This window comes from Nanorana parkeri, unplaced genomic scaffold (genome assembly GCF_000935625.1).
Source record: "Nanorana parkeri isolate BGI_ZX_2015 unplaced genomic scaffold, ASM93562v1 scaffold1545, whole genome shotgun sequence".
Classification (NCBI taxonomy): domain Eukaryota; kingdom Metazoa; phylum Chordata; class Amphibia; order Anura; family Dicroglossidae; genus Nanorana; species Nanorana parkeri.
This window is the reverse complement of record NW_017307813.1, coordinates 50,048-63,712: the sequence shown is the minus strand read 5'-3', so window position 1 is coordinate 63,712 and position 13,665 is coordinate 50,048. Positions and strand designations below refer to the sequence as shown.

General features: G+C 39.6%; 1 protein-coding gene across 1 annotated transcript in view; it reads left to right on the top strand.

Annotated features, from left to right (window-relative positions):
• DIAPH1 (diaphanous related formin 1) overlaps nt 1-13,665 on the top strand; it is a 261,743-nt gene that overhangs the window by 245,601 nt on the left and 2,477 nt on the right. Inside the window, exon 27 of the mRNA XM_018570519.1 lies at nt 3,629-3,715. Within this exon, the coding sequence (XP_018426021.1) occupies nt 3,629-3,715 (87 nt within the window). The remainder of the gene's footprint in view (nt 1-3,628; nt 3,716-13,665) is intronic.

Below are 13,665 nucleotides of genomic sequence, written 5' to 3'. Positions count from 1 at the left end.
GTGGAGGGGGGGGGGGGGGTGGGTCGGTAATGACTCGCTGTCCGGCTTCCTGATTGGCCAGTTTTCCGACCAATCCCGTCTGTCCTTAACCCTTTGTTGGGACAGGCAGCGTTCAAATCTACAAATGATAATGAAAGCTGCCGGCACAGTGCAAACCGGGATAAATACAGTAAACATTAGCCTCCCTCCAGCCCCCTCCTTAACATTACATAGGGGGAAGCTAGATAGGATGTTTAGCAAGTAAAAAACACTTAAAAAGGTAAGCAGCCAATTTCAATTTTTTTTTTTTTTTTAAATTCTGCTATGCAAATAGGAACAAATATAATGTAGATGTTATCCCAATTATGCTGCAAAAATACATGTCCATGAAAGGCAACTATACCAGCTAAAGATAAATTACCAATCTGCATATGCTTGCTTGATACAGATATTGTCAAGTATTTTATGATTAAAACGAAATGAATATGGAGTCCTAGAAAAGTATTTGCAATGCCTCCCTTTAAGGACTCATGAATAATAACAGCTTGATGTCTTTGCCTAGTAGCTCCATTATCTAGGTCAGCGGTTACACCCACATTCTGCCACCGGATGGCAGCATTGGCAGCTCTTTTGCAGCCAAATCACCAGTGACAGATGTTCTAATATGCATTTATAGATTCAGGTTTCACATGTTGCTATGGTGACCGAGGGGCAAGGACACTGATTATTCAGGGTTAACTGTTTGATCTCAGCAACACGAGGGAGCAGGCATTGGAATTCCCATTTAGGATTCCCCTTTCTTTTCCCACCCACTTGTTTGTGCTAGGGCAGAGCAGACTTCTTGTAGTTCAGGTTTTCTGACCTGAACAAATGACTAAGCAAGCTTTTCAACCCTTTGTGCTTAGAATTAATAATACCGACATAATACCTGGTGAGAATCTGTTAGCTGATGCATTGGCAAAGGAAAAAGCACGGCAGATACAGCAGCCCCAGTTAGCGTTTGTTCACATGGATTTTTCTAGCAGGAAGCAGCAGTACAAATTCATTTTAAATCTAATCCAGCTGCTGCGTTAAAGGATCATTGAAAATAATCGGCATGTGACCGTCTCGCTGACCCCTAGCGCGCTTCATGTGCCGCACAGCTGTGGCTTTTTCAGTGTTATGTAACTCTCCGTAAGACAGCGTAATGCAGAGTTTATTAAAAAAAAAGCCCACCCTTCTGTCACTGTTTTCTGATTGCTTATTACAATGGATAAACAAGTATCCTTGCTGTATTTTCGGCTTTCATTTTGCAATATTCTGCTATATTCTTTTCATCCAGCAGAGGGCGCATGGATCCAGCTTTTCATTTTTCTGTAGCCTTTCACCTCTCCCCTCCCCAGGATTGTGCAATGCAGACAGGAGGGGAGGACAGGTCTGCAGTGCGGTGAAGGCATGGCACGTAATATGAAACGTCAGGAAGAAATTCCCATAACTCATGCTATCTCCCCCTCCCCCTTCCCTTTGGGCTTGATGCCAGAGCGTGGGATTCTTCCTTTGTGCAGCTGATTCACAAAAAGCTGTATGTGTGTATTTTGGACACGTGCTGGTAATCGCCTTTATGCTGTGGCCAGCAGAGGGAGAAGCAAGAAAAGCTTTATGGCTTGATTTTCTAACACATTACAGATCTGCAGGACAGAGGCAACAGCTGCCTGCAAACGCTGCATACGTTTACTGCAGTGGATTTTACAGAGAATCACAGTTCCCTGCTCTGTTTGAGGTTGATCAGCTATGCTGTGTACCATCAGAATGAACTGCAATCCTTGTACAGAAACAAGATGAGATCGCTCTTGACCCAAATGTGTGTGGGTGCATAGAGCCTTCTGCTCTGTTGATGGGGGCACATGAGATCTGTGTGTATACACATGTATTCATGCAAGCTCTGATTCCCCTCCAGGCAAGCAGAACATCTTGGCACCCCGCCCCCATCCACATTTTATTTTTGTGGTAAACGCAGGTTGCAGGAATCCAAATATAGCGTGTTAAATAGAATGTTGGTTAGATTGTTGTTTAGAATGTGCTATATAGGATTTATTACACCTAGTGCAGATTTGATATGTTCAGCTCTCGCTTTGAATTTGTTTTTAGCTTGTATATATATTTGGACTGCTTTTACTAAAATTCAATTCAGATAAAAAGAAAAACAACATTCACTTCACATTTTAAGCAAACCTTTGCAGTGCCCACGCTTGTAAACATAGTTCCCAAGCATGTAATCAATGATAGCTTCATGAGCGTCTGTCATCTGTTTTAAATCCACTCCTTCAGCCAAAACACGCAGTCTTAGGCTCCATTCATCTATAAAGTTTGCGGTTTACACGCAGGAGACCGTGCGGGACGAAAACGCTAACATTTGTAATCTGCACGGATGCCACTCGTTTGTGGCTATTAAATAGCAGCAAACGTACGGAATCCGCTGTATTATTGCGCTTGTACTATTTTGGGGCCACACGGTTTCATACCACGTGGTCCCCGCGATAGTCTGAATGATGCACATTAAAGTGCATTGTTTTCTCTGTTTAGAGCGACTTTACGTGTATCCATACAGCCGAATACGCACAGACAGCCGCTCCAGGGTGAATGGAGCCTTAGCAGACATAATAGTGCTGTTACCGATATGCAATTTTTGACCAATATTGTCAAAGTTTGCTGAAAAGTCTTCTGTGTTAAGCACTTCCAGGAGTGGCAGATGTTGGCATCCCACACTACACTCTGTGACAACATCCGCTGACCCCTATATCACTACAGGACATAGGGGCTGGGATAAGGAACCAGAGTGTAGCGGTGGGGACCAGGCATCTGACACACCTGAACTGTGCCACAGATGCTGACAACTCTTCAACAAGATTATCTCTGGAGGACAGCGGAGGCTGTCAGCGTGGGCAGCAGCAGGGTACGTATTAAACAATTTCTTTACAAGCTAAAGCAGGCCAGACACTAATAGATTTCTTTTGTTCAGCCCATAGAAATCTAACAGCCCTCCCTTTCCCGCTGGGCTATTGTATTCTGACCAGTCACTGTCAAAATACCTGAACAGTAGCCGCAGCTGATTGGCTACAGACACTGCTCGCCCCAGCTTCTTCGGCCAAAAATTCTAACAGTGTATGGCCAGCTCTTACTGATACCTATTTATCCATTTTGGTGAACATTAACAGCTTTTAGCCTAATGGCCAGCTTCTCAAAAATATGTAGGCCCAAACCCTGTTTGCAATGGAATAGGCAATCCTGTGCAACACTAGCATATTCTCTGTATCTGAGGTGACATTTATTCTAGATCAGTTATGCAGAGTAGATATGTTCATTCAGTTCTCTAAAACAATATGACCAGTTTGAGGTTTTCTTGTGGCAGTCCACCAATGTTGTGATCCCTTTTCGAGCATCAAATCTACACTCCATTCAAAAAAGAAAGTGGAGCCTGGAAATGCACACAGGGCGCACGCACCATGTACCTCGTGAGCTGTAGCTTTTATCTAGGCATTGTTGTAGTGCACCAGTCAACCTCACTATCTTTGTTGGCTATCTGGTGATCTGTGAACTCATTTTGCTTGCCTGTTTGTAATGGAGAGATCCATACACATCTAAATGTTGTTTTATATTGTATTCCTTACAGAGGGTGATGAAACGGGTGTTATGGACAGTCTGATGGAGGCCCTACAGTCCGGTGCTGCATTTAGAAGGAAAAGAGGCCCACGGCAAGGTAATCCCCATTATTAATGTTGTGTTTGTACACTTCTTTTTTTTGAAGATTTCTCCTTACAATCATGGGAAGACCCACAAATGTTTTATAAACGTGTTCTACATTGTTACGAGTGGAATTAATAATATGTTTCTCTTTTATTTATTGGTGTACTCGGTACAAGTAGGATGAGTTTAACATTAAAAATAAAACATGAACTTATTTCAGTAACTCTACAGATCAAAATATTCTGAAAGGAAAATAACAGACTGTGCTCCAATATAACACACACTTTATTATACAACACAATCACTTGCCATAGAAGCCCTCTTTATCCAAATGTCAAACTTTGTCAAAGAATTGGTTTTAGTAGTTCATATGGCTTTAAGTAATGCTCTGTGGGGGAAATAAAGGCGAACAAGAATTTGTGAGAAAGAAAGGATTCTGGGCAAATGCAGTTATGTCTTAATATAGTATCATATGATCTTTGTTACAGTAAATTTGTCACGATTGAAATACAGGGGATGCCATTTCTGTCATACTTTTGAAAATGCCTGTTAACTGGCTCTTACGTTGACGCTTTAGCTTTAGAAGATCAAGAAAGCCAATTTGCAGAAGTCAGTGACTTAACATATTGATTTCAGAAGATCAGCATATCAGCCAGGTAACTAGGATTTCCTGAAGGATGGGTCAGCAGCCTAGCTAACATTTGTTTTTTTTACCTGTGAAGCTTTCAGGATAGCAATGTGCGAGTCACACAGTGCTAGCAACCATCATATTCACTGAGACACCGCCTTTACTTTGATTCAGCGACGCAGAACAAACAGATGTGAAGTCAATGACTGATCTCCTTACATATCCTGGGTCAGTTAGTCAGAAAGCGTTGAAACAGATTGGCATGACAGTGAGGCAGCTAGCATTTTTAGGTAAAGAATGCCAACCTACATACTGTATGTTTCTAAGTGCAGGTTTCCCTAAAAAATAGTAATGTGCCCTGCATCTGCATTCACAATGCATTATCCTAGCATATTTACCTCTCCTATTGGTAGCTAGCCTTTGTCATAAAGTAATTTCATTATTTTAGCAATCACGTATAAAAGGTGATGGGTACAATCCAACAAGTTTGTGCATGATAGGGTTTTCTTGCCAAAAGTACAGCTTTGATTTAAACAATTGTACAGCAATGAGTCACATTAGGGTGCGGTGCTGTACAGTTTAAAAATTCTTCCTATTATGGATCAGTATCCTCAGTTGCAGCTCTGAGATGATAAAGTAAAAAGGAATATTAAATGATACATTAACTCCTTAGACAGCCTGCTTCTTTTCTCTAAATTATTGGATACGTATGGATTTAGTTGTGTTTGCATAGTCTGTTCTATGGAAGAGCAGTTTTCTGTGAGACATGAATATAGAATTGTGTATTTCTGTGTAGTGCTCCTGCAAATTTTATTAGGATAAGGCTAATGTGCCGCATGACGTTACACAGCATCATGGCTAGGTGTTCCCGCTCCTCTAATTGCATCAATAAATGTGTACAATGCAGCAGAAGCTTTGGGATCCCTACAAACAGGGTGGGCACATTGAAAATTTTAAGGAGGGCAAGAATAGGGTAAAGAGCTATGACTGGGAGATCTCACTGCAGGAGTGCCCATTGGCTGCTGAGAAACCTTTAAAGGAGAACTATGAGGCGAGTTAAAATCACTCAGCCTCATAGTTGGAGCCGACGTGTGACATTGAAACTGTCACCTGTTGGCTCTATAGATCAGCAAGTGAGCGAACACATATCGTCGCTCGATCACTTCTCGATCCTGTGACTTCCAAGGCTCCCTGCAGGGATTCCCCCCTCCCCTGTCCAATCCTCCAGCGCTGAGTGGCGGAACGAACGGGGGAGGGGACGGGTACAACTGGCTCTGCCTCTAGATAGGCAGAACCAGCTGTCAATCACCCAGCTGGGTGGATCCAGACAGTATTGTCGGGATCCGTCCCGGCTGCGGTGTCTCAGTATACCGCGAGCTGTAGCTCGCGGTATACTGAGCTTTGGGTGATGGGAGGACGCTAGTTTGTGTCCTCCCTTTACCCTTAGGAGAACTATGGGGAAAATTACTGACCCCATAGTTCTCCTTTTAATGTACAAGCAAATTCTGGGACAGTTTATAAGAACCCCTGTTGGGTTTTACTGCTATCCACTGCTAGAGAGATTTCCCCTCACTTACTGTCCCGGAAAGGTTTTATCAAATGGGAAGTAAGGGAAAATGTTCAGTACAGGTTGAAATTAAAATGCATTTCAGTAGTTGTGAGGTTTATATTGCTGTTAGTGCCACTGGTAGCAACTAGACAGGGAAATCTGCAAGTGACACCAAGTGTGGGGATATCTCTCTTACAAATTCCCAGATAACCCAACAGGGGTTCTAACCTCCCATTCTATCCAAAATTAAAAAAAAAGGCCTATACATACATTTTAACTGGTCAAAATGTCACATTGCTTAATCTGATAAAACGACTGTAATGGGTAATAGTAAATATATCAAATGTGGTCTGTTTTGAGAAGACAAAGTTGCTATTTACAGAAGCAAAAAGCATTGAAGTATAGTGTTGCTTATATATGGTTCCAATATCCATTAATGCTGATAAGTATTGTCTTGGATGATTAGCCTTGCTCAGCTTTATCTAAACTTCTGGTCTTATTATTCTCTTCCTCCTAGAATCAGCAGTAGTCCTTCTTAGAGTTTCTAGTTTACTGACATTGAATAAATGCTTTTGGAAAAGACATGTTTCATGTGTTGCACATGTTCTTACCGTGACCCATTGTTCCTGGTGTGATAACAGTATAGATTGTTTAAACCAGAGATTTATCACTGACAACAAACTGATGAAAAAACATATTTGGTTCTCTGAGCCGCAGAGTGAAGTCAGGAAATGTTTCTTTAGGTCATGGTCAGTGATACAATGACCTGTTTATTCAAACAGTAGAGTCCTTGTAGAATGATGTGGTAGTAATCATTGCTGTGTTCTGCTGATAAAAAAAAAGTCACATATGCATACTGTGCATATCTGATATGAGGGTTGTTGGCACCCCCAACCTGGTCACATGATGATTAGATGACCAAGTTGTCAGTGTTTCAGAACAATGCTAAATGGGCACATCTTTAGACGAGTTATCTGCAGTTTGTGGGCATATAGTACTGTCCAGACATATCATTAAGGTCTATTGTGGAGATGTCAATAAAATGAGACATGAAGTCTTTACTTGGCATCATTAGCATGTTTCTAACATTAACATAAGTTTCAAATTAAAGGTGATTTCTACCCTGTATTCTGCTTTACAAAACACTGTAAGCTTGCTTCAAATGTGACAGAAATAAAGGGTCAACTTCACATTTAATGAAGTTGTCCTTTATAGCCCCAGCAGTGAAACTGGTATGGGTAAATATCTTCAGCCCCACTGTGAAGATATTTATTGTGCAGCCCAGCCCAGTATCACCCAGCCTTTGCTTGCAAATGGTCCTGGCTTGGCCCAGCACCTACCAAGCATATGTGCCAAGACCCTCATTCATTCCTATGACTGGGATCATATACATGAAATACAAAGCAATCCATAGGAGTATAGACCCAGCCATACAGTGCAGTAAACCATTCATGTCTGTGATTGCCCCAAGGGAGTTTACAGATTAATTTTAAACTTCCTGTGTTTATTGGTCAGAAGCAGTACCAGTATGGTTTTGAACTGTGGGAGAAGAACATGCTGTTAGACCACTTTACTGCACTCATTGTTTATGTGAAGCAGCTGGAGATTCCCACAGTTGGCAACATTACTGTCCATTAATACTTCTTAGCTTCTACGTAATATATGAATGTATATCTTCTCACTACCAATCTAAGGAGCTATGGGTATCATCATCATTGTTTTCAGCTTTAGTATGAAGAAAAAAAAAAAAACACGTTTTATGTGTGAACAGAATCCATGTGTATATCGTTTTAACTCTGATATTTCTGGACTGTAATTATGTGTGTAGAGGAATGCACACTTCAGTCTGCAGCTATACACCCACTTAACACATCCTTGCTAATTTTAGCTAAATACACTGCATTTTCAGAAATAAAATGTTACTGTGAAGAGGTATTTCTGTTTCTGTAAACAGAACCAATTTTAGTAATGTATTCTATATCTTGCATGGCATGGTGTATAATAATCTTCACCAAAAAATAGGTTTACAAAAGGTTTCTCACGAACGTATAATATATAAAGGTTCATAGAAGGGTTAGTGAAAATAATTGTATGCTTATTTGTTTTATCTAACTAATGGTATATTTTATTACAGCATAGACAGTGACTTCTGTACAGATCTGTGAATGGCATTAGAGGGTAGGATGTTTTCAACCTAGGGTGATATAAGACTTAAAGTGTATTTCTACTTTTGCAGCCAAATTGGGATAAAACCCATTTTATATTTTTTTTTTACAGGTTTCTCATTCATATAGCATAAGTTAAAAAAAAAATGCTGTTTGCAAAAAAACAATGCTCAAATATGTAAGAAAGCTGTGCTGTGTTAAATTTCTGTCTGGATTGCAAGGAGGGTGGTTTACAATAGTTAACCTTGTCTGTCCTGTTCTACCAGATCTTATCAGTTGTAAACTAGATGTAAACACAGTCTGTCCTAACAAAGGGTTAAAGACCTGCAATCTTTCTAAGTTAATGATTGGGGGGGTGTCTGTCATAAGTCATTTTATTAGGAAGAACAGGGTTTCCTGTTAATGAAATTGAGAGAGGAGCATGCAAAGGCCTGCTAAATTGAAATATCTAAAAGGTAAGACATATTTATTTCAAACATTATTTTTAAATATGCTGTGTAAATAGGAACTCGTAACACACACATAGTGGGGGTTTTCTTAATTTTGCCGAAAAAAGTGGAAATACACTTTAAGGTGCCCTAGGTACAAAAGGACCAGTTGTATGACTGCAGTAGCTGGGGATTTGTAGCAAATGTTAACATAGCACGCTAATGGTATTTGTTATCGGGGGTACTTTTTATAGGCTAGAGAAAAACAGCAGGTAAGTTTTGGTGTGTAACAAATTCTGTGCTTACCCCATGCAGAGCAAAGTAATGTTCACCTAACTGGTGCCCACTACTGCCGCATTTACTTGCCTTCCTTTTATTCCTGAGCTACACCATTCCGCTGCCTGGGGGGAAGTGATGAAGCACTTTATAATTTGCTAATGACTCTTTCAGCCCCATGTGACAGTGTTAGGTACCTAAGCAGCCAGTCGCCAAGCATTGGTGTTGTCACTTGTGAGGAGGAAGAGTAAGTCACCTTCTCCCCCATAGCCAGAAGTATATTGATCTATAACAGAGCAAAGGACACGTTGGTATATACAGCTGAAGAGGGTAACGGTTAAGAATTGCTCTGCATGGGTACAGCATCGGTATATATGAAATAGTTGAGCATCTGATTGGCTGTTGTGCATTAATCATTTGAACCTTCCTCTATTTATGTATGTGTCAGCCCCTGTGCATGTTCTTTTTATGAAAAAGTATCAAACTCAGTATAAAAACTGTTTAAAACATTTTTAGCTGTTTACATTTTTTAAAGAAAACCTGTGGGGGAAGTCTTGCCTCCCAAAGCAGTCCTGAGCTAGTGTTGTCTATCTGGTTTTAAAACAACCTGCCATGATTGGGTTTATGTAGGAATCTCTGTACTCGGTCTTTTATTGCAACTGTGCAGGCTTACTTATAAGAGATTTACAGAGATATCCTTTAGTTCAATCATTTTGTCAAAGCCAAGCACTTTAGTTTGGAGGAGGTTAGAGATCACCTGGAGTCTGGTAATTGCTGCTTGTCAACTGCCTACATAATACACACCCACAGGGTTATTCACAAAAGGGTGAAGAGTTTGGAGAAGGACAAAATTGCTGATTTGGAAACATTCTCCAATTCAGTTCACTTTCCAACTCTGCTATGTTGTTCTAGATTGTTCACTTCTTCTGCCTTCTCCAAACTCTCCACCCTTTTGTGAATAAACCTATCAGAAGGCAGACGGCAGTTTATGAGGTCATGCATTTGTCAGGTTTGAGGAGACCTAAGCAGATTCAGCCCCATATTTTAATTCATTCATTTTTAGCTTTATGGGCTGCTTTTCCAATGTGAGAGGCCCCCACCGGTTCATATCAATGTCAAATAGAAGAAAAAAAGTTGGTAATTTTTTATGTTCCTGCTAATTGTACTCGCATGAAGTAGCTCACAGGATAAAGGTAAGTTTTGAAAAATGGTTTATAACAGAATTGTAGGGCTTTTTTTTCTTAATACTCTGTTTTTTCCTCAATAGGCTCTCTCCTGTCCCTTAGTGAGGAGGAGGAGCAGGCACCAGACCTGGTAACACTGGGTGCATTTGTGTGATGTGTTTGTGCTAATAACAACTCGTCCTTTTTTGTTATTGCTAAACACAAGACCCCATTTTCATTTCAGATTTTTTTTTTACCTGATTTTTATTACGTTAACAATTTTATAGCTAACATAGTTTGCAAAGCTTGAAAGTGTACAGCGCTTAGTCGATTAAAATATGGATTCAGAGATGTCTGCTGGTCTTAAAAAGATAGTCAAAGTCCAAATACAAGTTTGTCTTAACTTTTTCATGCCTTTTGGTAAAGGTACTTTAGTTGTTTAAGTAGTCTGAAACCCCTTGACTGACATAATTTGCCTATGGTGCCCAAATTGCAACGTGTCATAAGTATTGATGCAAACATGCAGTTTGAAAGTCGTCTGTCTTAAAATGGTCACTGGCCACCATGTAATTTTCAACATTTGTCAGAGTTCCCAGTAGCATCTCTCAAGCCAAATATTAGTCTTTTTATTTTTGTCAATGATACTACACATCTAAGCACTAATTTTTTGAATCCTGAACGTATATGTATTTATTTTAAAATGTTAGTTTATTTTACTAACATTTAAATTTGTTTAACTGGTGTCCCTATTCAAAGGAATTATTGTTTAGCCTTCAAAATATAATCTCAAATTATATTTTTAATATGGAAAGTAACATTACTATAGTTTTACACATATATTAGGAGTTGATTCCTATAGAGTCAATTGCACTGAATTTAAATTTTCATTTTTATACCTATCTATTGACCTTCTGTAGTCATCAGATCATATTTACTGTTTTGTTTCTTTGGCTGTCTGTTTTATGAGTATTTATTGTTCATTAAGGGACACAGGATCAGAGGTAATTCATAGACAAATTAGTTATATTGCTGCCCTCAGGAGGAATTAGACACTGGCAAACAAAAACCGAGAATGGACTAAACATATGTCTAAGTAACCAGCTGCTCTCCTTACTGATCATTCAGTTATGGAGCGCATATAGTTTATGCCTACAGCATTACACTTTTGTGTAGGTGGTTTAGTGAATATTCTCCATCTTCTTTTCCAAATGAGCTTCTTGCCTGCCAATGTGCAAAAAACTCTTTGATTTAAATGTAGGTTTGCGAAATAGCAAGACAAAAAAACAACCCAATCGGACTTGTTTAGATAACTTTATTAAAGATATTATGAAAATAAAAAGACTGTGGCACTCTTTTACCCAATATACTGTATATATAAATATTTTGCAAAACTACTCAATCCTCCATATTCATAATCATTTCATCTTAATCAAAAATATGCAGATTTATCAATATACAAAGAAAATATACTGTATATTAAAATTATTAAGCAGTTCATAGATAGTCTTAAACTTAATATTACAAATTAAAGTGTAGCACTCTTGTGCAATCACATAAATCCCAAATACAGATATTGTATGCAAATGTTATCTGACAACTCATAATAATGCCTCATAGTTGTTAAACCCACTTATCAAAGAGAAAGCTCATATAAATATCCATAAAGCGATATCGTTCTCAGTGCCCCATATTTTTATCATCACAATATTCAAGTGCTCTTTCTATCCAAGAACATTTCTTCAAAGTGTGTGAAATCCTTTTCCAGCCACCTCCATGTTTATCCACCTTTGCTTCTGTGCGCTTTACCCCAACCAGAACACTGCTCACCTTCTGCGAAGTCCAAATATACTTTTTACAAGGAGTATCAGTGAACTTCCTCTGTTCCAGTCTCGTATATAAAGAATATATGTAGACCAGCTGTCTCACATTGCGATTCTGCATACATTTTCTGGGTTTGATGGTAGCCTCATTCAAAGCACTCCCATTTGCTCAGTTTCACTCCAGACCTCTAGAACTCAACATTCTTTTTGCTTAGGGCATGAAGTTGCAATCTCTGAACAGATCGATATGCCTTACACCCCCAGACCGGGTTATCTATGACCTGGTGGCTCAGTAATCTAGTTTTGGAGTCAGTGAAATAATTCCTTCTGTTATCTTGCAAGATATTCACGAAGGATACCAGCCTGACAGAGTCCTAGGCACCCTATCAGTACAGGGGACTTGGACTTCGAAAAATGCTGATCTCCCCACATACTGAAGCTCTAAGCAATTTGCTTCTCTCTGCAACGGTGGGCCTCTCAACTGCAGAGCCATCCGATGTGGATTTAGTAACACAGGGCCACAGCAGTGGCATATATCAATCCTCAGGGATTAACCAGGAGTCTTCCTGCGGCAAGAGAAGCAAAATATGTTCTGGGCAGAGCTTCACGTTTTAGGCTTGTCTATTGTTCACATCCCAGGCATATACAATCAGCAGAGAGAGACCTTTCTTGAATGTGGTGATAATGGTCTTTTCACCAGGAAACCTTTAATGACCTTTCACAGGTCGTGGTGGGGACGGATGTGGACCTCCTGGCCTCCAGGTTCAACACCAAACTGCACAAGTTTATCTCCACTTATAGGAATCTGCTAGCTGAAGTAATGGTATAAAAGTACAACTTTCCTCTTCTAAAATTTGGTTCTTTCAGCTCTTCAAAAGCCATCTTTTGAGCATATGAGGGATATTCTGCTTTCCACTTGTACTCAAAAGTTTACTTTCCTTGTTGCCATCACCTCTGTAAGGTGTGTATCTGAGCTAGCTGCCCTGTCTTGTAAATAACCACTTCTGATCCTACACAAAGAGTTGTGTTCAGGCCAAGAGCCTCCCTTTTTCCTACGGTGGTTTTAGGCTTTCACCTTAACCCGGGACATTGTGCTTCTATTCCTCTCCCAGCCCCAGTTCACTCAAATGAGATTTCTCTTTACTATTTGGATGTGGTTCATGTTGTTTGCCTGTATTACAGCTTTTATTAGAAAGGCTGACTCTTTTTGTCATTCTTGATGGCTCCTGTAAAGGGGAACCATCTTCTTGATCCACCATTTCTCAGTGGTTCACACATATTATTGTCATGTCTTATGGTCCTAATGAAAATGTTTCTTTTCCTGTCAGGCATCAAGCAACTGTTTCCCAGATTTGCAAGGATACCACCTGGTCCTTTGTTAATACATTCTTTAAGATTTACTAGGTGGATGTTCAGGCCTCATCTGATGCTAGCTTGGGCTGCAAGTCAATAAGGGAGCTGTTAAAGCTGCAGACTGTTCTTTTTTACTGTTTTTACTTCTTTTTTTATGACCTGTTTGTTTTTTTTTCTATTTATTTTGCTGTTGCCTACCCCACAGTTTGGCTGCTTTTGATCTTCCCAATTGTCTATGAATTGTGACTGTTCCTGTGTCTCAATGAATAGGATTTAAAAAAAACAACAGTTTCTTGAAGTTGATTAAGGGACACTAGTCCCACCTCTCTGTGTTTGTGATGTTCTCCTTTTTATATAAACGAAAGCTTGATGAAAGTGGGTGGGGTTTAATCTGGCTGGCCAATAGGCTTTTTGTTTACAAGTGTCTAATTCTACCTGAAGGAGGTAGTATAGCTCAGTTATCTATGAATTACTACTGATCACATGCTTATTGCATAGTAGGCTCATTTGCCAAAGTGCTAATACAAGTATAAGGATATTTATTTCAGCCAAATGATTTTTATATTCCATTAGATTTTCTA